At 41.1% G+C, this 26,515-nt stretch overlaps 2 protein-coding genes across 11 annotated transcripts in view; one reads left to right on the plus strand and one right to left on the minus strand.

Moving 5' to 3' along the window:
• Nucleotides 1–26,515, minus strand: part of Mob2 (MOB kinase activator 2) — a 72,654-nt gene that overhangs the window by 12,233 nt on the left and 33,906 nt on the right. For 6 of the 10 annotated variants that reach the window (XR_012993661.1, XR_012993659.1, XR_012993660.1 and 3 more), the window contains exon 1: nt 20,631–20,853. The exons of 1 other annotated variant lie outside the window; for it this stretch is intronic. Coding sequence is in view for 6 of the 9 variants with exons in the window: in XM_076323434.1 (XP_076179549.1) it covers nt 20,631–20,824 (194 nt within the window). In the remaining 3 variants the exon portion in view is untranslated. Of the gene's footprint in view, nt 1–6,369; nt 7,115–7,162; nt 7,502–20,630; nt 20,854–26,515 lie in introns of those variants that run through there. 3 more of the 10 variants (XM_076323436.1, XM_076323437.1, XM_076323439.1) reach the window with 3 other exon arrangements.
• Nucleotides 312–2,505, plus strand: LOC143152792 (uncharacterized). Its single transcript, XM_076323286.1, has 3 exons — nt 312–331; nt 1,809–1,858; nt 1,935–2,505. Exon 3 carries the CDS (start codon nt 1,945–1,947, stop codon nt 2,290–2,292), a length of 348 nt encoding a protein of 115 aa, XP_076179401.1. The 5' UTR covers nt 312–331; nt 1,809–1,858; nt 1,935–1,944; the 3' UTR covers nt 2,293–2,505.

A 26,515-nucleotide genomic window follows, 5' to 3' on the forward strand; every position in this document is an offset into this window, starting at 1 on the left:
AATATTACCAACGCCTTGTGCATTATTTTTTAAAGGTTGCTAGGGTGCAAGGCGGAACCGGGTCATTTTTTGTAATAAACTACTTTGTCAGATTTCTATTTTCGTACCTTAAACTACATTCTCGAATATTCAACAACGACGATAAACGGTACTGTTAATTACAAGATATTTCGCGAACAGTTGAGTTGCGTCAGTTTAACGAACGTGATTGGACACTCGATGGCGGTCATATGATATCTAACGAAGAGTGGGAGTAAGAGTAAGAAGGGGAGTGGAACAAGAGTAGAATAGGAATCTTAAGATCGGACAGGGCGAGGCTGTGGCTGACAAGGTGAGCGAAGAGAAATCACGAGAAAGTTTACGATTGCTAAATTGCCGATAGGAAGTACAAGATACGTTATCGTTAACTTAACCAACGAAGGGGAGAAGCGTTAGACGTTAGATATAATTATATCGATGATGTAAAATATTTATTAATCGATAACAAACTTGACCGAGTTCCACCGATGGTTACGAAAACTTCAAAGATATTCTTTCGTTAAAGGGCGTATTATTTTTGATTGCTGACAGACGACGATAATTACGATGAACAAAGATATTACCTATTCCAATTTTTTTTGGTTTTCTTTCAAACTTTTCCTCTATATTCTCCAATGAAGAGCAAATTAAACGAAATTGCACACTTACGCGACACTTTCGTCAATTATAATAGTATTCGAGCAACTCGATAGAAGGTATTCGATTTTGTTAATTTTTCAAGAATTCTTCAATCGTACCAGCTAACAGTGTTACCCGGAAGCATCGAATTTTCTGATGATAATTTAAAACCATCCGTTCCCACGAAAGAACATCTTTCGATCTCCTCTCGAAAGATCACACGCGTCAGAGACAATATCAAAGATCCGTAGCCATCGTCGAGAAGCAACAGTCTTTGCTTTTACACCGATATTGGATTCGGTTTAAGTTAACGCGTAAATTGACGCAAAGCTAGCAGTTCCCCGGTTAGTCAATGCCTGGATGATCCGTGTTCCGTGTGGTAATTGTACCTCGTGAACAGTCACTGTACTAATCGTGTCGCGTACAGAACATTTCGTCTTTAATCGACTGGCACGGGTCTGCTAATCAGATTAACGAATTATCGGATTTGTACGAACGGACGAACGAACGAACGGTCTCGAACGCTTCCTAGCCCCGTTCAATTCGCTTTTAATCTATCACCAAGTCTTCGATGGACATTTCCCTGTTTCCGTTCCACCTTCCGCGTTCCTAAGGACAAATGAGGCTTCTTCCCCGACAGTGGTTAATCGATTAAAGTTCCTTTATTCGGGCATATCTGGAACGACTCCTTGCCGGACCGATGGGAGTCACTTTTTCACGTTCAACGCCGGGTTCGTTCGTACGAAATGAAATTGCTTCACCTGACCGATTGGACGTTCCATTGTTATCGACAGGGCATACTTTTTGCGATCGAACGAAACGTACAGTGCTCGAAAACTGTTCATTTATAATATCGAAAACTACTCGAGGTAATTGATTCTTTTATTATCGCTATCCGTTGGGTGTCTCTGCAGAGACGGAGCACAGAGATTCCATCGTTCTATTCTCCGAGTAGATTTTTTACTTCAACGGTAAAATCCCTTCGATCGATCGATATTACAATTGTTACGATTTCCTTACCTTGGGGACACCTTGCAAAAAAATTGGTCGGTCTACGTGTAACGTGATATGTATCGATATGTTCTGAAAGGACTGTGACTGATCCTACCTTGCTGCTCTCGTACACTAAAGTGTTCGTTCTGTTTGTCGAGGGAGTAACAAGAAATGAAGAAGATTTGCACGGTGGGAGCCACGGACGATGGTAAAAATATTGTTACACGTATGTACGCTTTGAAAATCGAGCGTGTCGAATGATTCGAGTTTCTTTTATCTTGTAGATGGAGCTTGATGTATAATTGTGTAGAGCTGCCTGATCAGCTTCCTGCCAGTCGTGAAACGCTAATCGCATGCAACACAACGAGAGCCACAAAATTCAGCCACGTCTACGCTTGTCAATGCATCCGAAGGACTTTCCTCTATGAAGCTCATGCCACTGGAAAGAAGCTGCACTTGTTTGGAGAAAACTGGCCCGACTCGTTCTTTCCTACGAATTCTCGTCATCGTTCGCCTTTCCAATTAATTTCACTCCGGTCGAATGACTCCAATGCACCTTCCTTCTTTCGTTCCTTCTACGTTTTGCCAGTTTTTGCCAGAAAATTACAAACTAAATTGCCAAACATATCCAGACAGCGCTAGAGACAAGTCTTCGGATAATTGCTAACATCTACGTTGGTCTATTCGTTAAAAATGAATGTCGGTTCTCGAACCTGCTGTTTGTTCCGAGATTATTCCTCTTCGCTTATCGATCGATTAGTTCAACCGTCGAATAACGTTAAAAGAAAGGAACGGGCGATAAATTACGATACGTCGAGGATAATCGAAAAAAGAGATCTCACGGGGTTCCGCATCGTCCCCGTTTACCGCCATGTCCGTAACCGCTTTGTGAACGCGATACGTGTACGTCGATAGCATTTAATACGATCGGATCAATTTATAGCGTGTCACAGAAATCATTGTCCGGATGAAGAATTTCGTGCAACGAATAAAAGATAAACAACCTTTTATTCGTTACTCGTTCGGATAAAGATCAGAATTTGAATTTTTTAGAATGGAATTCTTTTTACATCGGACGAATAAAAAAGTCATAAATCACTGTACGTTGGTTATATTCGTTATCTGCTCGAATATTTTACCTCCCTCTCGAGCGTTACAGCCTACCGATCGATTTAAAGAGGAGCCAGTCTGGTAAATTTAGACGAAGAAAACGATCTTTTATTTTTCCACTTTCTCCAAGATTCAAGCCGTGAATGTTATCTTGAAAAAATTGCTAATATCGGCTACGTTACACGAGTTACGCGTGTATCGATTTTCATTACGATCCAATTATTCTTTCGCAGAAGCAAAAATAATAAAACCGAATTTTCGTCGCAAAATACCAGGACTGCCCTCTTACTTACTCGACCATTTTACGACTTGACGTTTTTCAAAAAATGTACCGTTCTTGACGAGCTACTGGCACAGATACGTACATGCATCTAAAATCTTGGATTCGTGTCGCTCTGAAAAACTATTGCAGCGATCGTTTCGATCGTCGAACGTAACCAGGAATGAATATCGTTTAACCAATACAGTTGCACGTCTTTGGGAGAAACTTAACGCGCACGATAAATGCGCAGACACGTGTTTCGTGCAATCCAGAACGGCGAAATGATATTTTTGCGCTCAATGCACTTCTTACACGCTTCTGGAAAAACATTTTCAATGTTTAACGTCGCACATGCAGTACTGTCCAGACGTTTCGGGGTCACTGTTAATATCAATTGCGTATCGATATTTCGTTTCATCCTGCGTTTATTAATACTCGTAGCAAGATTTCTCGAAAAAACTAAGAACTTGCGGAAATTCGTGTACTTTAACTATTTCTCAACCTCTATTTAAGTTTATCGTTCTTCGACAAATTCGCATTGAATACAGTTGCAATATTGGAAAATTGTTGCATCGAAGAATCGTTAATTTTTCATTCGATTTTGAAGTTTTTGTCATACGAGTAGGAAACAACGCGCGACTCCGAACGCAGGAACGATACTGTACGTCCAACAGAGGACGTCCACCAACTTCTCCGAATTTAAACCGTACACCTCGATATCCAATTCCGCGAACGAATACGATCCTTTTTCTATCAATTCGTTTCCCCAGCAATTCCTTCAAAACCGTCGGTCGGTTCCGTTCTATCTGGCAATGTACATTCGATCGATCCTCCGAGCGTTGCGCCGATTCTCCTCGATTTTCATCGACTAAAGATCGAGAACGTGTCCCGAGAAGTGTCCCGAGGCGGGCTCTGTCTCGAAAACGGTCTATCATTCGCGCGATTTCCTTCAAACGGAAACAAAAAGACACCTAAGACCGACCAGCGAAGCGCTAAACAACGAAAAACACCTCGTTCCTTGGTGCGTGATCAGATAACTATTATATATCATGCAAAAACATAATTAACCATTTTCAGCCGGCCATACACAGACAGATGTAACAGGATTGGCCTTGAAATCATTGTTCGATAAAAAACGGGGTTATTCTCCGTAGAAAAATTCGTCCAAGCGACAAAATAATTTTTCTTCGGGAGAAGGTTAATCTTTTTTTTTTATCGGAGAATCTTGGGTATTGATCGGACACTAATATTCATCGCTCGATGAGTGCACGATCATTGATGAAGAAGAAAGCTTCTACGAATGATAATTACTTTTGTACGTTTTAATCGATTACCCCGTTTTGGAGTATACCGTTCTCGGCCAACCCTCTGTAAAGAGTGCAAAACAAGAGTTACAGGGTGTCTCTAAAAGTACAAGAGTTTGCGTTTTACTTAGCAAAAAGCAACTTTATGTTTCCTATGATAATCGATCGCGATTTATTCGGATCGGAGATCGAGTATTTAAAGAATTGATAATTTTCAAGTGTACAATATCGTTAAATGTACATTTTTGTACGAAACTTGATTACGTTTCGAAAGTGTCGAAATTTTGGACGACGAATTTAATACCGTGTTCTTAAATTTTTGAAAATCATTCGAACGATGCGCATTGCAATCGTTTATCACGCGGAGATCGAATCTCTGATAGATTCAGAGACGAGCCTGTAACATCGACAATTTTACACTTTGCATATAGATAAACATCCACAAACGAAAGAATCTCAACTTATCGGGTAGTAAATGCAATTTTTATCAAAAACGGTTCCAGTGAACCGTCTAATTGGAAATACTTCCCTGCACGATCTTCTGCACGGTATTTGTACGATACAATCGAACTCGTTATCTCTTGGATAAGTCCGATCGATACGAGTGCAATACGAGTTATTTCTGTTGCTCGATAACGACATATGTAAATAAAGTTATTTTGCACCAGTATATACTTTTCTACACGTGCAAGGTGTTATATAGATCGTATCGTACCTTTTTTCCCCCGTTCAAGATAAGAAAGGAAAAAAAATGGCGAAAGAAAGTTAGACGATATCGTAACAAAATCTATGTCTATGACCTCGTTCGTTTTATAAGAACGACGATGTATATGTAAACTGAAATTGTACTTTTTTTTCACAAAATCGTTTTGTTTTTAAGGTATCGATTTTTCTCGTCGTTCTAGGTGCAAAAGTATTGGACGATGTTCGACGAACGAATAAGATAGTATTTTCAAATGTTCGTCCACTGGAACATTTTTAATTAAAAATTGCACTCTCCCTATTGTTCCGAGTTGTGTTCGGACAGAAGAATTTGGCCGCTCAAGATTACTCCCTCCGCTATGAATTTCGTTCGATACAATCCCAACATTGACAACGTTACCATATGTTGTCACTAGACGATTCGTTACTTTCACTTTCGCTATTTGCAAGGGTACACTACGGAGGTTGATCCTTTCGAGATTTTAAATAATTTTTTAGAGTAAATCTAGAGGACGAATAACGATATTCCGTAGAATATTTCGTTCCACTGCGTAGCACTTGTGAACAATTGACATCTGTCCCATAAAATACTTTAACAAAGTCGGCGTTACACGTCAGACAATGTACGCGCGACAGTAACAAATTTCTATTTCATGTCTGTGTAAATAAACGAAGCGTGGACTCTAGACCAGTGTCACAATTTTAAAATATTCAGTTGCTTCGTTAAATACATATAATTTACTTCGCGTAATTAAAAGTATACTCTGCACTCGTACGTGTCTATACGTGTATATTAGATAAACCGACCGAGTGTTTACATAAGACACACGCGCATGCGCGTGTATACATTTAATTACGTAAAATATATGTTGAATATTCGAAATAAAAGTTGAAAAAGTATTCGCAGTCGTAGGATTCGAAGCTCGGTTACTCCGCTAGGAAATCGGTCACTGCTCCTGACGGTCCATCGCCATCTTCTTGTAAAAATATTTAAACTTAAAATCTCTCCACCGAACAGATGTCAATTGTTTTCGAAACGAACATTCCATAGGTTACAATGGTTCGACCTCTAGACTCACGTCCGGAAATTCCGTAAAACTGGTCCGGATAGCAATCACAGGGTCGATAAGGAAGTTCCCTTGTTGGCCGATGGTGTAAATAAAGCGACGGTTCGGCCAAGCGATACGCCGTAAAGGAGAAGGGGGGACGTTGGCTCGGTGGCCTTGAACGGTCAAACTTTCACGCGGCGACAGTAGGTTTCTTTCGTTCGCGGAGACTCTGGGCGCATATACATACACATAGAGATCTAGTGATGATGGAACTAGACGAGGAGGGACTCACGCGACAAGCTCGCCGAAGAACCTGATCTTCCTGTGGCAGGTGTCGAGTAGGGAAAGACGCGAGGAGACCGTCGAGCCGCTGGCGGCGGCGCCGTGGTGGACCGGCGTCGGCGGGGCCGATAGGGTCGAGGACGTCGAGGCGGAAGAGTCCTGAAGGACGACGCGCGCCGGCGAGCGCAGCATTGCCGTCGTGGTGATCGTCGTTGTCGATGACGATCTCTTCGGCGCCCCGTCCTCGTGCCCGAGGACCTTTTCACGTACGCTGGGTATGCACCAAATCTTGTTCGGTTCTCATTGAACACCGTCCGCGACACCGAATCGCCTGGTGTTCACCCACGTTTCAATCCGAAGATTTATAACAAAATCTCCCTCCTCCGAACTGTCCTCGTTTTTCTCTCTCTCTCTCCGCGGAGATCAGACTTTTAATTCTCACTTTTTTTTGCGACTCTTACTGGAAGATCTTCGACAATGTTTCGAGACATCTTTGGGTATTCTTCGTCCGCGAGTTACTTCAAGTTAGTAGGTGTTCACGGTGACATTTTCCGATTCGATGCGAAACGTCGTCGAGACTGTATACACCGATCGTCGTTCAACGTTGTCGATCGTCCATGGAGGTCGAGGAACCGTGTTTCGGAGGAAGATCGAATCTCGACGAAATCGAGGACGATTATCCTTGAACTTGGAGCACTCCCAACTTCGTTAGAAGCGGATCTCAGGTATTCTAGGGAACAATCGTTGACCTTGGTCTAAGTTAAAACTCGATCCGTGTCTTCTTCGTCGCAATCGGTACTCACCCCAAAAGTTCTTCTTCGAGAATTAACGATCGCTTGGTAAAAAAATGTTTAAAAATATTTCGCTCTACGAGAGAATTTCGTGTAACTGCACTTTGTCGACGGAATTTGCTAAACTTTTTCAAACTTTGCTCGTTTTGGTTTTATTAACGGTTAACGGTTTTTCGGGCGCAAATTGACCCGCTCGTGTAGCGTATTGCTTAGGAAGACTGAGAAAGGCCAGGTGGAACACCTAAGTGGAACGAATATCGCGTCAGTTTGGTCGAATAGACGGAATCAATTGTTAGCACTGGTTTCGTCTATGGCTGGGTAAAATTTCGTTCTATAAGCGAAAGATACCGCTGAGCGAAGAAACTATGGTGCAATCCAGGAGGACGACACGCGACCACGTGTGAGAAAACGTATTATATTTCGATCGACTGGGTGGCACCTTTTCGAAGGTCCACGATTTTACTTAAATGAAGGGAAAAATAGTCTGGGAAAGCCCGAAAGTGTCGACGAAGAGGTCGAGAGAAAAGAAAAAAAGTAAAATACGAAAGGTTGTTAACTCGAAGAGAAATATTTCAAAGAAACTTAAAAATCTCTTCGGTAAGAGAAGTTTCGAACAAACATCGTTACGATGATTAATAAATACACGCGTCCAAAACTGTATTCGTTGAACTCTAAGCAAATCTGTGTTCCAGCGATCCTCGAATAAAAAAGAGGTGAAATACGAAAGGTAGTTTCTTGTTCTCGTTCCGGATAAATGTTCCCCGTGCGTGCAATATCGGGAGCATCGTTCCAGAAATGTAAAAGAAAATTCGCATTAGTCGCGGCATGTTCCGATACGATCTACCGGGGCACGGTATCTTTGTCATAAGGGAACGACGTTACGAAAACAAAAGGGAATGGTTGGCGAGCGGGCGGGTGGGCGGCACGTGTTCCTCGTCAGCTCGCGGGGTTTCGAAGCGGGGAAGAAACGTGCCACGAGGGAGGATCGCGATTACGATTCTCCGCGGCTGTTTCCACTTGCTCGTTTCCCTCCCTCGGTGTGGGCCAAGAATGCGGAGGAATTTTTCGAATATGCGCTACTGGAGCAGCGCCAAACGCTCGGACGTGGCGGCGTGACTCCGTCGCAGATTGCTTTCGGTATCTTCGTGGGATCGAAAACGCGGGCCGCACCACCTCGCTTACAGCGCGCGAAAAACTGCCCGTAAAAGTATCGACCGAACGGAACAGTGTCAGGGATTCCCTACGTGGACCGAGTTCGCGATAAGGACCTCGACTTCCTCGATATTTACCGAGATGTACCATTCGCACGGTACCTTACCTCGGTAGCGTCGATCTCGACGGTACCACGGCCTCGAGAAATACTCGACGATAATTTCGAATATCGCGGAAGAAAATAAAAGAAAGGCTTATCGATGAATCATCGCTTCGATCGAAAATCACCAGCCAAGCTGCGCGATAAAATTGGGTGTATTTGCGCGAACCGGATAAACCTCGACCGAATAAACCTCGACCGAATAAAACGTCGACCGAGGTGTTTCTGATGGTAAATAAATAATTGTGGAGAATTTCTGCTCGTGGTCTGTATCGAACTCTGGTCAGTTCTGGGAATATTCTTTCTTCGGTTCGAACCGATTTCGTTCGTTTCGATCGAAAAGTAGCCTACGCGCGTCAAACGGCGGATAAGGTACTCCAGTGGATCGGACACTCGCCTACTCGAGGGTTAATCAAGACGAACGATCAATTACGTTTCAACCCTTGAAATCCTACGCACGGTAAGTTGGAAGTTATTTAAGTATTCCGTTGCGAGAATGATCGAACAACGTTGGAAATATTTTCGGTCCATGTCTCGTTCGAGCGTGTAACGTCCCTCTTCTGTTACTCCCCGCGAAACTCGTTAACGCGAATCGCTATCCGCGGCACTGATTCGCCCGGACTCCGATGGATAATCGTTTATTTTTAGTCGCCTCGTTTGTACGACTTTCGATCAATAAGGCAGCTCGGTACTCGCGGTTCGATAAACAATCGCTGACCCGATTGAATTAATCGTGAGGGTACGCAGTCTGTGCCCTTCGTTCTTCGTCCCGAAGAGTCCTTAACCCTTTCCACTCGAGAGGCGATCCTTGAATTAAAATTCGATTACTACTTTCTCGTAAGATGTGAACATACGCGTACGAAACGTTGAAACGAAAGTGTTTCGTTTGACATTGATTGCGCAAAGATTTCATCGAGGTGCTAGTTTCCGGTAGCGGAGAAGCTTCGAGTGCAAAGGGTTCGAAATTCGAATTCGTTCTTCCAGCGATGTCGAGCGACGCACACCGACGCCCCGAGTTTCAAGTTTCGCGAAAACGAAGTTGGTGAACCTTTCTCGTTCCGCGATCTCGAACCGTATCGATTCAACGTGGATCTCGTCCGAGTTTCTCTGGTCTCGTGTCGGGTAATCCGAACGAATTTGAGAAAATAACTGCCACGAAGTCATCGTCGTACGAGGCAATAGCGTAGAACCCCGATAATTGCAGGAAATTGGGAGAATTCCTCGGAGTATCGAGATTCGTGCAATTATCGGGGTAACCAACGCGTTAAGTAGGAAAGTTAAACCATCTTCCACTCGCTATCTCCTCCCCCCGCTCATTGGCAAATGGAAATCCCTCCTACTTGTCAACAAAGTGCAACCTACGGGGTTCTCGTGCAATTATCGGGGTAACCGATCGAATAAGAAGGAACTTCGGTTCAACTATCTTCTAATCGCTATCCGTTCTTTCCACCTTGGACAGGATCGTTGGTAAATTCCTTGTACTTGTCAACACGGTGCAACGAACGAGATTTCCGTGCAATTATCGGGGTTGCATCGTCGAGGCATCCCTGGTGAAAAGTTTTCGACGGAACGAATCGATTCCGTGAACTTATTATGGTAAGTTCGTTTCCGTGTTCTTTGAATTTACAAAATTTCCTTTCGACCGAAGCAAGTTCCCTTTTACAGAACCTCATCGATCCACGAGAAACGCATTATTATCTCGGTAGAAAAGTTCGATTATTTTTTCACGCGTTCAGTATCGTCGAACGACAAAAGAGAAGAAAAAATATGGGAAAAGGTTATTTACGAAACGGAAGAAAGCTTTCGCGAGCGGTTATAATTTTCTTTCGTTCTCGGCTGGAAATAATACAACGTTACCTTCTATTCGGTAGCTCGGTTCGTAATCCGGTGGTTTCGGACTACACGCGTGCTGAGACGGAAATAACGAGCGTGCATCGAATGTAAGCACGATCGTAAATTCGGCCCGATTTATCGACCCCTCAAGCGCGATTAAAGAAATGCTCACCTCGAGTATCTACATTCCGTACAAACTGCGCCCGTATCCTCCATATTTATCGCCTACGTTTCCACGGTAGCTTGTGCTTCTTTATGGAATTCTCCAACGGAAGAGCAGAGATAGTTTCGTCCACGAATTTATGTATTTCGCTTTTTCAACCTCGAACAACGGGCTACAGAAGACATCGATTACGTCGATCTCGATCCGAGCCGATACATTATTTTTACGCATACCGGAACAAGTTCGTGCATCGTCTTATCGAACTGCGGAAACTCCTCGATAAGAGTTACAACATCGAGCACGTTCAGGGACTTTTAACGGGTATACCGACGATGTTATTTCTGGAATCAACCAGGAGTTTCGTATTACGACACCGCGTATATATCGTTACGTCGACTTTTACTACGGAATAAAAATATTTATAATTTCTGTTATATTTCTACGATAGTGTTACGACCGGCAAGTTCCTTCCGATGAAAATTGCCTAAAGTACCACCACATTCGGACCATTCGTAATTATTCGTATTTGCGAGTTCTTGAAAAGTGATCGAAACAATTAATAATTGAATATTTTCAACGAGGGCGAACGAGGTCGTGTTTGGATTCGTTTCCATCGGAGAAGTTTCGCAAATGTATTTCTAATTGTCAGATGATGTAACGAGAAAATATAAAAATTCTTCTCAAAGGTTTTGGAAACGTTGATTACGCGAGTCGTGGCGAAAAACTGAAACAGTGGTGGGGGATTCCGGAACTTTCATCCAAGGAAACATCGCGACTTTTAACGAGGTGTTTCTGTACGCGCTAAACCCTCGGAGTGTCGTATTTTAAAAGGCATGGAATTCGAAAAGGCAGACGGAACACCGATCGCGTTAACGATGTTATTAGAGAGAGACGGAGCGCACATCGCATTATTACGTTTTGCTTCGTTAACTCTCACCTCTACGTATCGTGCAACTTTCCACTTACAGGTGTTCCAAGTCTTTCGTCTTTCGGAGCTGTCTTTTGCTACGCTAATCCGGATTATCGTCGCAAAGATATCGTAAAAAGAAGGAATATCAATCTTGAAAGGAATTACGTGTCGTATCGGACCAGACATTTTGCTCAAACACTGTCCACGTTTTGCTTACTCGTGTTACTACACACGTTCCTCTTAAACCAAGACCGAAAGTTTCTTCTCCCTACGGTATGCATAATTGATCACCTCTGTCGAAGATGAATGATCACACCGCAATTTATATTCCATAAACCATTTCCTAATTGAAAAATTCTAATTCTGGACAAACGTGGGAGGAAAAAGCTTAACATTTCGAGGGAAATTTTTCCAATTTCTTCGAATCGACTTACAAATCGTACTCCGTCTAACCGGGCGCTCGAAATGTGCCCGAGCTAACGCTACGAAACTAATGACATTCGATCATCGGTATTCTCGTCGAAAGTCAGTGTATAAATAGATTTTTCGTCGACGAAAGCAAGGTCAATCCCAACAGTGGCATCGTGAATTTACATAACCGAAGAGGGAAAGTCGGTAAGTCGCGTCTCGGTGCGGTAATTGGATGAAAGCATCAACGATGTAACGATGTAACGTGACAAACAAGGATTTTCGAACGTCGTGCAAATTGAATCATCGCGGCTTACGTCAGTGCACGCGCGCCGTATCGCCGCGGCGAAAAATTTCCGCGCGACGACAAAGTTCAGCCTTCGTCGCGATCGATCGCGGCGTCGTCGATCGAAATTTATGCTCAACCGAGCATCTCATTAACACGACGTCGTTATAAGCAAGGGAGGCGGATAATAAACGTACGTGACTGGCACGTCAACGGCGAGCTTCTTTTCCTAGTCGCGCGAACGAAAAACTTCCGACCGAGATCGAGCTCGACGCGTACTCGATCTTCCAATATTATTCGTATTTCGTACCTCGGGTTCGATCAGAGTTTAATAATCTTCTTCGTGAAAGTACGATTCTTCGTCTCGCGTAACCACGAAACACTCGAATCGTTCTACGGATTTTAAGCTTTCGATCAATTCGCGATTTGAAAGTGTGACTGAAAAATTATCGAGTCTCTACCTCGTTAATAGTGCACAGCTGTCCACGTGATTTTGAAGCAATTCTTGAAACACCAGTTCAAGTTTATCGCGATTTGAAGCAACGCTTACTCAAAAGCTAGCGAATCAATTGTTTTGCGTTTTATAGAACGTTATGGAAATAATTACTATGTGGATCGATGTATCTACCTCCCTGGAATCAAGCGAGGACAATTGCACACATTTGCAGTAAGTTTTATCCGTTCTGATCAATGGAATTAAAAACTGGAAAGTGGTACTCTTAATAGAAAATTGAAAGTCGTGTGTCAAAATCGAGGTCAACTGTTAAAAACCCGATAGTTGACAACTCTGCCATCCATACGAGCAATATGTAACACGTGTGCGTATAAACGACACATGTGCAGCAAAATAAGTAAAGAAACTGGAAGATAAGAAGTATACCGCGGTGAAAAGAAAATGGCACGAAGAAGCTATTAAAAATCATTAGAGTCAATCAGAACAGAGCTCTTCGACGGAAGTTTTATTAATTAGCGAATCGAAGGATATTGTACGCTACCATGCTGGGCATGGTTCGATCACGCCTGTCTGCGATTACGACCTTGAAGCATTGATATTCATTTTCCGCGCTTAATCCAGGACACGTGACGATTGACAAGTGGACCACCAACAGCGATAGCGATGTAAGACAGTCTCGAGCAGTAAAGCAATAGACACGTTGCACCATTTGGCCGACATTTTGCATTTATACTCGTTACGGATAAAATTCTCTTAGAGGAACATCTATAAATACGAAAAACTATCACCAAATACGATACTCTTCTCTGATATCCAACGATAAATATTCACCGAGCATTGAGTCGTTTGAACTCGACTATTCGATCGAAGAAACGATTACGTTTCGTCCATCGGTTTGTACGCTGTCTGAAAAATATCATTCGTGCACCGAGTGCAGCGTTACACAGAGAAAGTTTGAGAACCCCTAGGGTTATAACGATTATTGTGTTGTCTCCGACAATTCTGATTTACGATCGATCAATACGGATTGTTTCGTCTACTCTATAGAAGCGCCACAAAGTTCAATTCTCGAGAGAACTGTGCAAGAGAAAATAATCGAGTGCAAGTGGGAAAATATATTATACGAAAGGATAAAAATAATTCAGAACGAAGCGATAGAAATATATATGCGTATAACGAAAGACGCATCTTTCGAGGAATAATTTATTTCGCGGCGACGGAAAATTCCATTAATTTCGCTCAATTGGTTACAATTTATCTCTTTCGATAGTTGACGTTTTCAACGTATGGGAACAACGAATAAAAAGAACGGAGTCTGATTAGAATGTTGACCTATCCCACGCAACGGTTTAAAAATAAATGCCAATGATTCATCCTTCGTTGCAAGTACTCAATTTTCTTCGTCGTTAACCGAACGTCTCGGAGGCGCGTACAGAGAAATTTACATTTGCGCGAAAATACAGTCTCGAGACTTTAAATAATTCTTTCTCGGTGCAGGACTTTATCGCTGCAGGTTCGGTTCCAGTGGAACGGTGACTGATAAGGACGTTCACGAATCGATAAAAGTACACGAAATTCAACGCACACTCCAAATCGTTTCTCGAGATCGATCTTCTTCACTGGTATCCGGAGATACACTTTCGACGACACTAGGATGAATTATTGCTCCCCGTTCTCGGAACGTTTCATTTTAAATTCATCGTAACTTCCAGGAACGTCTCGAGTACCGTCGAGTGGAATCGCAAATTTTTGAAATTACCGTAACAATACCCGCTCAATCGTAACCCGAAAATATATAACAAAAAACGATACGAATTTAAATTGGACGAAAATCTTGGAATATTTACCGCTCGAATATTCATAAAAATAACAAACGAACGAACGAGTTTCCAGACTTTGTACACAAATTGTGCGACATTAACGAAATAACATATTCACCGATAATTCACTGAATTCTTCTAGTCCGAAATACTCTCAGTTGGTTGATCAAACTAATTCTATGTTACGCTATTTTCTCTAAAAAAAAAATATATCTGTAAAAACTTACATTACTGTTGTTTATTACTGTACACTGTATTATTATTAGTCGATACTATTAGACAGTTTTGGGTGTCAGTATGCTGTGCTGGATACTTCTAGGTGCTTTCTCCGATTTGTACAATGTACTTCTGGGCAAGGTATTAATTTTTGAAAACAATAATTTGGTATCTAATGCATGAAAGAAAGGTTCGTAGTTTGGAAGCTCTGGTAGGAAGGTTTTTTGAAAAATAGGAAACGAGGCCTGTTCGTATCGAACCGCTCAGTTCCACTGAACGCCCCGAACAGTACTTCATAACGAGTATCACAGGCCTATCGGACACTTCAGATGTTACCAACCCAACGAGCTGCGCCTATAAATCGCTGCCTCGATAGAGTTATTCACGCGGGACAATCGACAGGAACTGGCTGAGGAGACGTCGACGAAAAGATCGATAAATTATTTATACGCGGGTCTAATTTTACCTTCTATTCAACTTTCAGGTAAAAGCAAAGGCAATCTCGTCACCGGTATTCCGTTTTTCACAGCCACGATGAGAGACCAGCCGCGCAGAGAGACCGTGAAACTTTCTCTAAACACTATAGGGTGGATCGCTCGATTAGAACGGATCGTACTTCCTGTTTTGTTAAATATAAACAAAAATTGACGAGGAGAAAGGTCAAACGATACAACAAGGTCTATCTCCGCAAGGCTTCGTTTTTCTCGCGAGTGCAACGATGCACCTGTAAAATGCAATTGTAGTATTCTTTTTGGAAAATGGATAAATTCTCTTGTGTAAGATTACTAGGGGAAAGTGTTCGGAAAATGAATACTTCATGAGACATTACGTTACGAAAAAATGCAAAGATTGTTACGCGATAGTGGATCGTTTGAACATTTCCTTGAATGTAGCGTACGACTTGTTAAGAAATTTGGAATATTTCGCACGGTATTGATTTTTCGAACACATTTCTCCGACGTTCTCCATCCGCGAGATGAAAAAGAAATGAACAGGAACAAAGAGCAACTGGATGCATTTGCATTTACGAAAAAAGGACGATTTTATCAGGTAAAAATAAAATGCACGCGCAGTTTGTAGTGCACCGTTGGATTTAGAAGAAAAAAATAGTTGTACGAAAATAGACTTTGTTACATCACTCGACTTTCTCTTTTACCATTTTCTTTTTTTCCTATTTTCAACGTCGCACGAGATACGATCTATTCCAATTGTGCAACGTTCTCCGAAAAAAATTCGTCGAGTTTGGTTTTGATAAATAATTGGTGATAAGCTGGTATAGAAAAGATTACTTTGTGGGAACAATCGAGCGCCGACAGGTGCCAATAACAGTGCAAAACAACCCCCTTCTATATTACTTTCTACGGAACAATAGTCTCCGGTAAATGGAATAATTTTCCTTCGGTTAGATAAATGGAATTATCCTCACCACTGTTTATGTTTCTTCGACCCGAGCGAATCAAACAAAAATGACGATAAACGCGCACGAGGGATTGAATATCGATCATCGATGAAAATAAAAGTGTTGATATTTATCAATGTGTCTTTATGAAAATGGTATCGACGAATTAACGATGTTCTCTCGATGAAAAAAGATTCACAAAAGATTTTATTCGGACTATTTTTAATTATGTACAGTCTACAATTAAAAATAGTCCTAACGAGGTTGTGCTTGGACTCGTTTTATTCAGGAAAATATCTGAAATTTCTAGTTTTAAATAAATCAATTTACCAACACGGTGCTATCAGTTCTAGGAAGTAATAAGATTAACTTTGCGACAGCTTAACATTAAATACCGGTACCTTAGTCGCTCGAGAAATTTCGACGCTCGATATTTTCGTATTTATATATATTGGTACTTATTTTCAAAAAAAACGTAGTTTTCTTTTCCGTATGTTATAGTTCAATTTCGAAGATCGTGTACAAAACACAGCACTCGAGTAACCAAGGATGACCATCCGCTGGAAACTTTCAAGTATAATCCCCGTTCAGCGAGAAAATGGTTTCAATATTTTCTTAGTATTCCAGCCTGGTCGGAGAGTCGTGAACACGCTCGTGTTAATCAACATTTTCAACGAAAGAGACACGATCCGTTCCGATTAACCGATTCTTCGCCTTGTGCACGACCGATGCGCCTCATAATTCAAGACGAACGCTCGGTAGAAGGAACGATGGCCGATCGTGGGACCGTTCGTTCCTTTTTCACCGATTTTTGACATTCCTCGCCGCGCGGGAATCTCGTTCGTGACGATCTCTGGCACGTTACGTGTCACAGAAATTTGAAATTCTCGTAATTGCGAGGTTCGTGGTCGCTCCGCGAACAGACGATCGACTTTCGTCGAGATAACGAGCGAAACGAACCGCCATCTTCGCGGATTGAACGCTACTTTCGAAGAAACGTCAACGAGGATTTAATTCTTGGCGATGTTCAGCCGTCGGGTTGCTCAGCGAGAGATTGGGTCTCGAAGAAATTCGATTCCAAGTTAAGAATACACAATCTAGACGACAGGCTGCAAGCGAACTTGCATCCTTTTACCATGAAATTACGTGGAAATTGCTTCTCAGCGTTAAACTCGATGACTCCTCGAATAGCGTTTCGTATCTAATTTCTCGTTTGCCTTTTTATTCCTCGAGCATGTAGCTGTTCCGTGGAAAACAACGTTACACGGTCGAGGTAAGTAAAAAAGAGAAAAAAAACTGAGTTTCGAGTAAGAATGGATACGACTGAAAGAATAATATAATTGGATCGGAGATACATTACCGCTCGTGAGTAATTGCCACGCGAAGGAAATACTTTTCATTCGAAGATGTAGCTTCCTAGCGATGTTATTAAACGTTTGTTAAAGTTCTCGGTGAAATGTTTTCATGCAGAGAAAAATATCAAAGTTTTACTTCGAGGTGTCTTCTGTACGACAGACTGGATGTAACGGAAAATTTGTAGGGGTATGGTAAAAAAAAAATATATATATCTAAATTCAATTACGCAAAGGAGATCACTTTGGTAAGGTGTAAGTGAACATCTTGGAAACTATTAACTTTACGAGGGATGTACGTTAATACTTTTATTCTCGAAATCCATTAGTCCATTGAATTCTACTATAAAAGCTAGACATTCAATTCGAAGAAACGAAGTTCACCTTCCAATCTCTTCCACGTCTTCGCCCATAAAGAACCTATTGCCGTCACATTATGACATCTTCGAAGCCATCGACTTTTACAGCTCTTTTTATTATTCGAAATTACGAAGACGTTTCAGGTGGCCAGAGTTATTAATATTTAGACATTACAACCCGATAATACAAATTTCATTTCCCACGTTTCATCGCCAAGAGGACCCATTCGGATCGAAGTATCGAATAAAATTTTCTACGGTTTTGCTTCCCGTTCGAGAAGAATAAAAATTACAAATACTTTCCAACTATTATTACAAACTTCTAAGATTCGTGCGTCCCTTGCAGCGGCGTGTAAATCGACATTTTTTCGTCCAACCGTCGACGAACTCGTAAGGAGTTACTTTAATTTATCGAACGTAACACGAACCTAAGAACAACAATCGCGAGTTTATGTTTCGAGCAAGTTAGAAACTGAAATTGACCCACTGAGAACGTAAACGAAACATTAATCCAGGACAAACAAGAACTTCCTTCTACAAACGTTTCTCGTAACGAGTTTGTTAACTAGCAGAAGGACTAATACCGTGTTAGCGATTGCGCTTGACAGGATACTTCCTCGTACGTTTATCGCTACGTGAAACGTAAACTTCTCGGGAGTTTGAAAAACAAATGAAAAAAAATTACAATATTGCCATCCGTTCCAAGTTAAGTATCTTAACGATAGTTTGCTCTTTCTTTGCGCGATTAAATTTCAAACGGTTCGACGTTTTAAAAATCAAACCCTGAACAACTCGTCGTGTTTCTCGAAATTCTCGGAAAGCATAATTTCGATATATTGTTACGCATCGCTGTCGAAAAGTGAGTCTATCTTCGTTTTACAGACGTGTCGAGACACTTCCGACAGAAGTATCCAAAATAGAAGTGCATCGAGCCCATTATACTTATCGAAGCATTATTCGACGTACACGGAGAAAATTGATCATACTTGCCAAGACAGACAGGGTACCTTCATCGATACATCGCGGTGCAAGGAGTGTCCTAGTTTCGTCGTCAACATCTTAGCGTCCTTAACCGAAGCGAACACTCGTGGAAACTCGTATACCATCGATACACAAACGAATTAACGAATTACGTGACACCGGTACTCCGTCGACCGTTAACGCGTTAACGATTACGAGAATTATCCTAGATACGCAGGATGCAATTAATTAACGCGGTCTTTGTCACCACGGGTCATCAGACGGTGCTCGAGAGGACACTCCTTGTTCTCGAACAACCTAATCTTTTCATCGCGCAATAAAATAAAATGAAACTCGAGAAGAGAACTCGTCGCGTCTCTCAAGATCTTCCGACAGACCGACTCGTGTATCGTTGCTAGAAATAAGTGTTTTCGTTCCGTCGTTAACATCTTTAATCGAAGTGCACGTATCGTTCTATCGTGAAACGTGAATATCAACGTGTTAACAATCGTCACGAATAGTGCATCCGATAATTAACGGTCGAGCACTGCTGCAGCAGCCACGAATGTAACGTTTCTTTAATTCGAGGTAGTCTAACGTATGGGTACATAGTGAAAATTATGAGAGTAAAATCGGATTTGGAAAAAGAACATCTCGAAATCCTCGATTCGTAAAATATCAGCAAAAATTATCATTGCTTTGTGACTTTAAGAAATTCCAATGGAATTTTTATTTTTTCTATATTTTTAAGAGATTTTAGGAGTTATGTACAGACGTAAAAATTAAGAGAGAGTGAAATAATTATATTAGAAATTTTAATTTGTTCAAATAGGTACTCTAGGAACTAAAATTGGGTCCATTGGACCGATGGAATATTATTCTACAAGCGAAGTAGCGAATTTATCAAGGCATACGATATTAGGTTGTCGATTAATAAAATATTCGTGATAAAAAAAAGATTAAACGATAATTTCAAGTATACTGTTCTCGAAGAACGTTTCATCCACTTTACGTTTTCCTAGACAAAGACACGTGATACTAATCTAAATAAGTAACGAGTAAAAATACAAAGAAGAGTGCACCACACGGTAAAACACGTTACACTAGTTGCATGCAAAATAAAGTTACGACATAATAAATGCGATAAGCGATACTTACAAAACAAAATACACGTAGTTATCGGTCTATTGGCAAATTACTATTAATTTTTATTTCGCGATGCAATCCTCTTTGCGCATTTATTCGCTGGTTTCTAGATCAATATTATACGCATCGTTGAAAACGATCAAAATTAAGCGATCGAAACATCGCGAACGAAATATCTGGACATTATCGTTTATTAATTTGTTTCGGAAAAAATCAAAACCGTGGTCAACCGCCCATCTGTAAAAACAGGATTGCTTGGATCCTTCGAAATTCTCGAGCTTAAACTTCGAACTCACATCGCGGTTCGGGAAACTAGAATACCCTTTCGAAACTAAAATCTCAACAACCTCGACCAAAGTACACTCGAATATTATTCAAACGCAGCAACAAATTGCAAGGAATCCTCTCCGACTCGACTTCCGCTAAATCAAGATTGACTCTGAGAAAATACTCGGGACGTTCCTCGCCTCGAAGCAGCTCGACGTCTCCCGGCGCTATCAAAACACTCCTACGAGTCAACATCAACGATGCATTCCGATGTAAAAAGCGAGTCTGTCGTCCCCGATACCTCGAGGATGGTCGGGTAGTAGCCAAACTCGAATCGTATCGAGTTCACTTGGACCCGTTTCAAACGAAAAGGGGCAAAGATTGAATGGAAGTCCAGCGAGCGAGCAAGCGACCGGCTACGCTGAACGAGAGTGAGCGAAACGTACGGGGAGATGGCCAGAGAGAACGCGTCTCCCGTAAAAAAGAGTGGGGTGTTCGAATAGCTTCCCAACCGCGCGAAACCGTCGACCGTGCACGCGGATGACGAACGACCGCACCGAGAAACGCCTTGCGATTCCTCAGTCGCGACTCGTACCGTGTCCGTTCACCGGTTTTCCATCGAGGAACCGACGGCACTCGACTCGACTGGATGCGTCTCCGTCGGGAGCTCGAACGCGACTGAAACAGAAATCCTTGCGTTTCCCGGCCTCCTTCCGCTGCGTCGCGCGCCAGCCGCCCGAAGACGGGGAGGGGGGAACTCGGAAGACTGTCCAGCCGTGCGAGTCCCATCACCCGGAAACCAGGGACAAAGGAGCGAGAAAACGAACGGGACGACCACGGACACCAAACGTTGCTTCCTTCACAGAATATTACAAATATCTCAACAATTCGTTTCGTCTTATCTTTCCCGTAACCTTAACGCTAGCTAATCGTAAATATATGCCGATAATTTCAAATATATTCCGGATTCAATTTCGTAGACGTAACGGACTTGCGAACGTTTTACCTGCGAAACCAGATTTTAAGTACGGTAGATTCGTGTTGTCGTTGGGTCGTTGAAATATTTTTTAGTTTCAAATTTACCACCGAGATTTGTCCAGCAGGACTAATCGTAAGTAAGAGTTAATTTGAACAGAAATATTTATTAACTATAGGTGTTGTGCAGTGTTTGAATTTAAAAATCGTACTTTGCGTTTAGAATGAACTTGGAGTGGAAGACGCAAGTGCATGAAAATTTAAATTATTGTGTCGGGGTACGTAAAGGGCGCGTTTAAATGCCTCGGTTGCTTCTTAGAATACGGAAATACTGTTCAGGATGAAGGGGAGGAGAAATATGTCCCTCAAGGGAATTCTCTTTATTCCGGGTATCAAGGTCATCTGAACATTTTTAGATGATACCGTATATGTTACATTTCTCTCTAAATTTGGACACTGTGAAATTTTTTAACATTATTACGTAACGCAAGATGACATTTTCGATCAGGGGAGTCTTGCATTATGAAAACAGTTTCTCGTTCCTTTGATTGTACGTACACTGTTTTTACATATCGAAAAATGACTTTTTATTGTAATATGTATACTTCTTTGTACTTACGTAATAAAAATTTTATAATTATTATGTTAACATTTTCCCCCTTGTATTGTACATGTATCGAAGGACGAAGGTCTAGTAAAATAAAAATATAAATAAATAATAATGACTTAGAAGTAAAGCTCAAGGTGGTTATTATTATCTAGAAGGCGAGCAATCCCTTGATTCCCCTCGAAGATAATTTTTCATTCATAATATTGGTTCCCAATGATGTATTTTCTATTATATTTCATCGTGTTGCGATAACAGTACCTACGATACCAATTGTTATAAAATATAGACGACATTACAATATCGAAAGTGAATCTTCAGTTTCGACCTAGAATTACGTTCGAATTCCTTACGTATACGTTAACACGAAGTCGTTACGTATTTGGGTTAAATCAAGATTGACTTTGAAAAATACTTATACCGAGCTTAGCGTCGAGACCGGGATGTGAAATGGGTCATGGTTCAGCTCAGAAATTATTTACATTGGATTAACTTTGATCGACGCTAAGTTTGAACTGCTAAATAACATACAAGAACGAAGGTGAGTCATTAATGTAAATAACTCGAACGGAAAAGAAGTTATCAGGACCAACTTAAATTTAAACAAAGTTCGTAATGACATAAATGTTTCGGCAAGAATGTAACAAAACCCTGAAATATTCTTTGTATTGTGGATATTATTAATCGTTATCTTCTCTCGTGGTTACAGGTTCGTCGTACTTTACGAACAGAATATTATATTTAACCTTGAAATTTAAACAAATTTTGGGTAAAAATTTTCGTTAAAGTGGTCCACTCTACGTATACGAATGGAATCCCGTAAGAGCAATTGGATTGCATTTTAATTTGCGTTGAAATTAATTGCAGCTTAGAATACGGAACAACGAACAAAATATGCGCGGTTAGGATTAAAACTGAAAGCTTCGTAGAAAGTCGGTTAATTGTGTAGGGTGTGGTGGTGGCCCAGGTTAGGTACAGCTCGAATTGTACCACTGGGCGTGAACTTGAAGATAAGATAAAAAGCAATGGATTAGGTCGGGATTGAATCTAAACAAAATCTGGGTCACGTTTGGATCAAGTTATAAAACTGGGTCTGGGTTAGATCTAGGTTAGTATGTATGCAAGCTCGGAGATAAGGGCTTAACCGGCGGTTATGCAAGGATTAATCTCTATTACGTGGGGATAGAAGGCGGGAAAATGACGAAACGATACCATGAATCGAAACGAAAGATTCGAATAGAACGATAAACACGAAAGAACAACAACGGTTGAGAAATTTTTATAGCGTCTTGAAATCCCCAGTGAAAATCCAACGAAACTTATTTTTTATTTACTCGACGTGGAACAAAACTTTTTCCTACGATACTTCCTTTTCGAGAGAATTGTATTTTAAAGTGATTATTGTTTCTATTATTGCAGCGACGATCCCGAGCACGACCTCTGCGGATCGCTACGAAAGTATCTCTTGCAAAATGAAGAAGGTGATATAAATTAATAAGACTTTTTCAAAGTTTCCCTAGCTTAAAAATGCAAAATATTGCCCAAGAACACGTTACTTAACCCGGCGAGACTTGTTCGAATGTTATCTACAACTTTTAATAATGACTTGAATTTTTTCTCGATGTAAATGAATAATAATTGAATATAGATGTACTTGCAAGTATTTCCTTTCTTCGATATTACCGAGGAAGATCGAAAAGTGTTAAGTGCAATTTTTGTCACTGGGAAAAGAATAATTTTCGTTTTTAAAGAAACATGAACTTCAAAATGTTACAAATCGAAAACAATAAATCAGGAACTGAATCGAAGCATCGTATATTATTTTCATATTAACCACTCGGTATTCATTTTCCCTGTACCGTCGCGCATATTTACCGATTGCAACGATAAATCTGATCGTCGGGAAAAATTTCCCGTGTAAAACACGTAACCGTGACAACCGCGGAACAATTGCGCCAGCCGTTGAAAATTCTATTACAAGATTTCCATTCGCCGTGATTGCATCGACGCGACATCGTTGGAATAGAATTATGACACCGAACTGTTATTGCTGGAATTACTGCACACCGTGTACATCGGGTCCCCCTTTGTATCGCGACAAACGCAGTGCAGAGATTGGGGAAGGAAGAACGGCAAAGCGTTCAGGCGGACTAGGAATGACGTACAAATACCTAGAGCGCGCGACAAAGCTACGTAGAATGCGTTATTGCAGCGACAAACAGGACGAGGTTGGTAGGTAGCTGCCGAGGCAACGAAGCACGATGGGTAAATATGAAGGATAGGGAACACGATGGATAGGACAAAAGATACGAGGCGTCGACGCGCCGAGTTGAACCGATCGAAACTCGCGTCGCTACGCGCTTCCCTAATAATCTCGAGAACGTTTCTTTCCGTAACGTTCTCGCTACCGGTGAAACGCACGGATTCAATTTCGAGCCTAATTTTCACGCACATCGTATTTTACCGCTGTCCAGGATAAGTGTACGCGTGTAGCCATTTCTCAACGTCTGCAATGCCGAATCAATGATAGGAGCAGCCTCTCTGTCGAAATAATTTCACGATCTGGTTATTGGGATAATTACTGTGTGTGCACGAATTAAAGGACACGGTAAAAGATGTAAATGTAAATTGTAAATGAAAATTTACAAAATTCATTTTTCTTTAATTTTACATTTCTTGAAACTTTTTGATATAAAAGGAAAAATATTGTTATTAGTATTTATTTGAATTTTCGAACTTTTATAAATGCTTTCGAGGCGTAAAATTGTTTATCTGTGACCTCCTCGGTTACCACCGGTCTTAAATCGATTCCAAATAAAAATTAAGTCGAACGAAAGTTGCACTCACGCCATATTGCTTCCCAGTCACATCGGTCCGCAGAGAAAATTTGCTCCAATCGTGAATTCAACGTTATATTCGGCTATCTGGCGTCTTTTAGAACACGTACAAGCAAAAGAAAATGTAGGTCGCCGTGCAAAGTTTCGAGAGAATTAAGTTTGACTTCGTTTTATCGTAAAATATTGCAATGTACATTTTCGTACCATCTTGTATTTTATATCACGGAATACCATTCCGAAGAGGACCACGCTCCAGGTGTTCGAAACGTCGTCCAATTGTTTAATTAGAACTGGACATTTTTAATTCGTCGTTTGATATCTTCACAAAAGGTAGTTATTTTTATAAAATTATTATTCTCAGAGATCGTATATTTGAATTGTCCCCGTTTTGTGAGTTCAACGAAGCGAAGGTCTAAACACGTTCAAGAGCTAAACACTTCCCCGGATAACGCAACAAATATCACGTGTAGTGTTTTCAACTTACCGTAAGCAAACAATCGAGTTTTGTTTGTGTTTATCGACGCGTTTTATTGGCGCTTGCAGACTTGCGGAAATAAACGGAAATATGAAACGCGTGCTGGAATAATGAGAAACAACATGGAGACGACGAAATAATGGCGGTCCTTCGACGCTGAACACAGCGATCGGTACAATCGCGCAGCTTTTCCTACAGCACTGTGCAAGTATACCCTAACCAACTATCCACGGTATCGTATAAACCGTAGCAGGAAAACAAAGAATTTAATCCTGTTCAAATATACAAAGCTCTTATCTCGGAGTTTTAAAAAAGAAACCAACAAACTTTAAATCCAATTATAACGCAAAAACTGTGCTTCGTAAAATAATCCGTAAAATTCTACCTTGATTAAAGCAAAATGGAAGCAACGTACCTTAACGAACAAAATGAATCGTCTCGGATGTTATAAAAGTAGAAGTTTATTTTTAAATCGACACTGAAATTTAACTCTGATGTTTCTACTAAGCTAAATAAACCGATTACGCGAGATTTTCTGTAATAAAAATTGATTTTTACGACAATTTTAACACCGTTGATATCGACGATTTAAACTTCTTCGAAAGTGTAACGATGAACGATCGATAAACTCCGATTTCCCGCGGTATTGTAGCACGGTATTCTTTTCTCGGGAATTCCGTAGGTAATTTTAATTAAACCGGAAGGCAAAGCTGGCAGAGACAGGTATCTAACGCGAGATAAGTATACACGAAGCACGTACCGTCACGATGCACGTACTCGTCACAGATGGTTAGAATTAAAAGTAATTTATTATCATCAGCGTGCGTGCATATTAGTACAGCGTAGATAAGCGACAATGAAACACGCGAGAGAATATGTTTATTGATTGCAGGGCGCTTTAATTTATTAGGGGCGAGCGTAACAATGTCCTCCCACGTTACAGCGATACGGATCATTGTTTGCTGAAATCGTGACGTTTCAAACGAGAGAAGTATTGGTCACTCGTGGCACAGTTGGCCAAATTTCGTTTCGAGTAACGCGGAAAATTGAAAAATTTATTCCCAGATAACAAACACGTGTATTTTTATTCGGAAAAATTGATACGCGTTTAATTTGATCGCACATCTGTCAAAATTATGTCGCGATTGTGCAAACAATAATGCTACGCTCGCACCTGTGTGCACGTCGGTGATGTATAATATTATTACGTAATGGATTAATGTATATTCAAGGTTACGTCACGACCGCTATGTAAATTTGCTACTTCCTTTGTTCTTTGATTTGTCGATCGACTTGTATACGCCAGTATTGATCATTTTAATTAAGTTCGAAGATGGTTTCGGAATATAAATTAAAAATGTTTAATTGCCTCGCTTGTTAAAGCCTCCCACGATATTCGAGGATCGGAGCTACCAATTATCGATACACAAAACGTGCCAACCACGTTTTGTTTTCATAGGTAGGTATATATTCTTGGAAACGACGATCGCTCGAATTAAAGAAACGCAAACAGTGGTGGGGATGACTCCTGATCAATACCGAGACAATACTTTGTCTTCTTCGGTGTACGATAAATTGTAATAAAA

The sequence above is a fragment of the Ptiloglossa arizonensis genome, chromosome 11 (genome assembly GCF_051014685.1).
Source record: "Ptiloglossa arizonensis isolate GNS036 chromosome 11, iyPtiAriz1_principal, whole genome shotgun sequence".
NCBI lineage: Eukaryota > Metazoa > Arthropoda > Insecta > Hymenoptera > Colletidae > Ptiloglossa > Ptiloglossa arizonensis.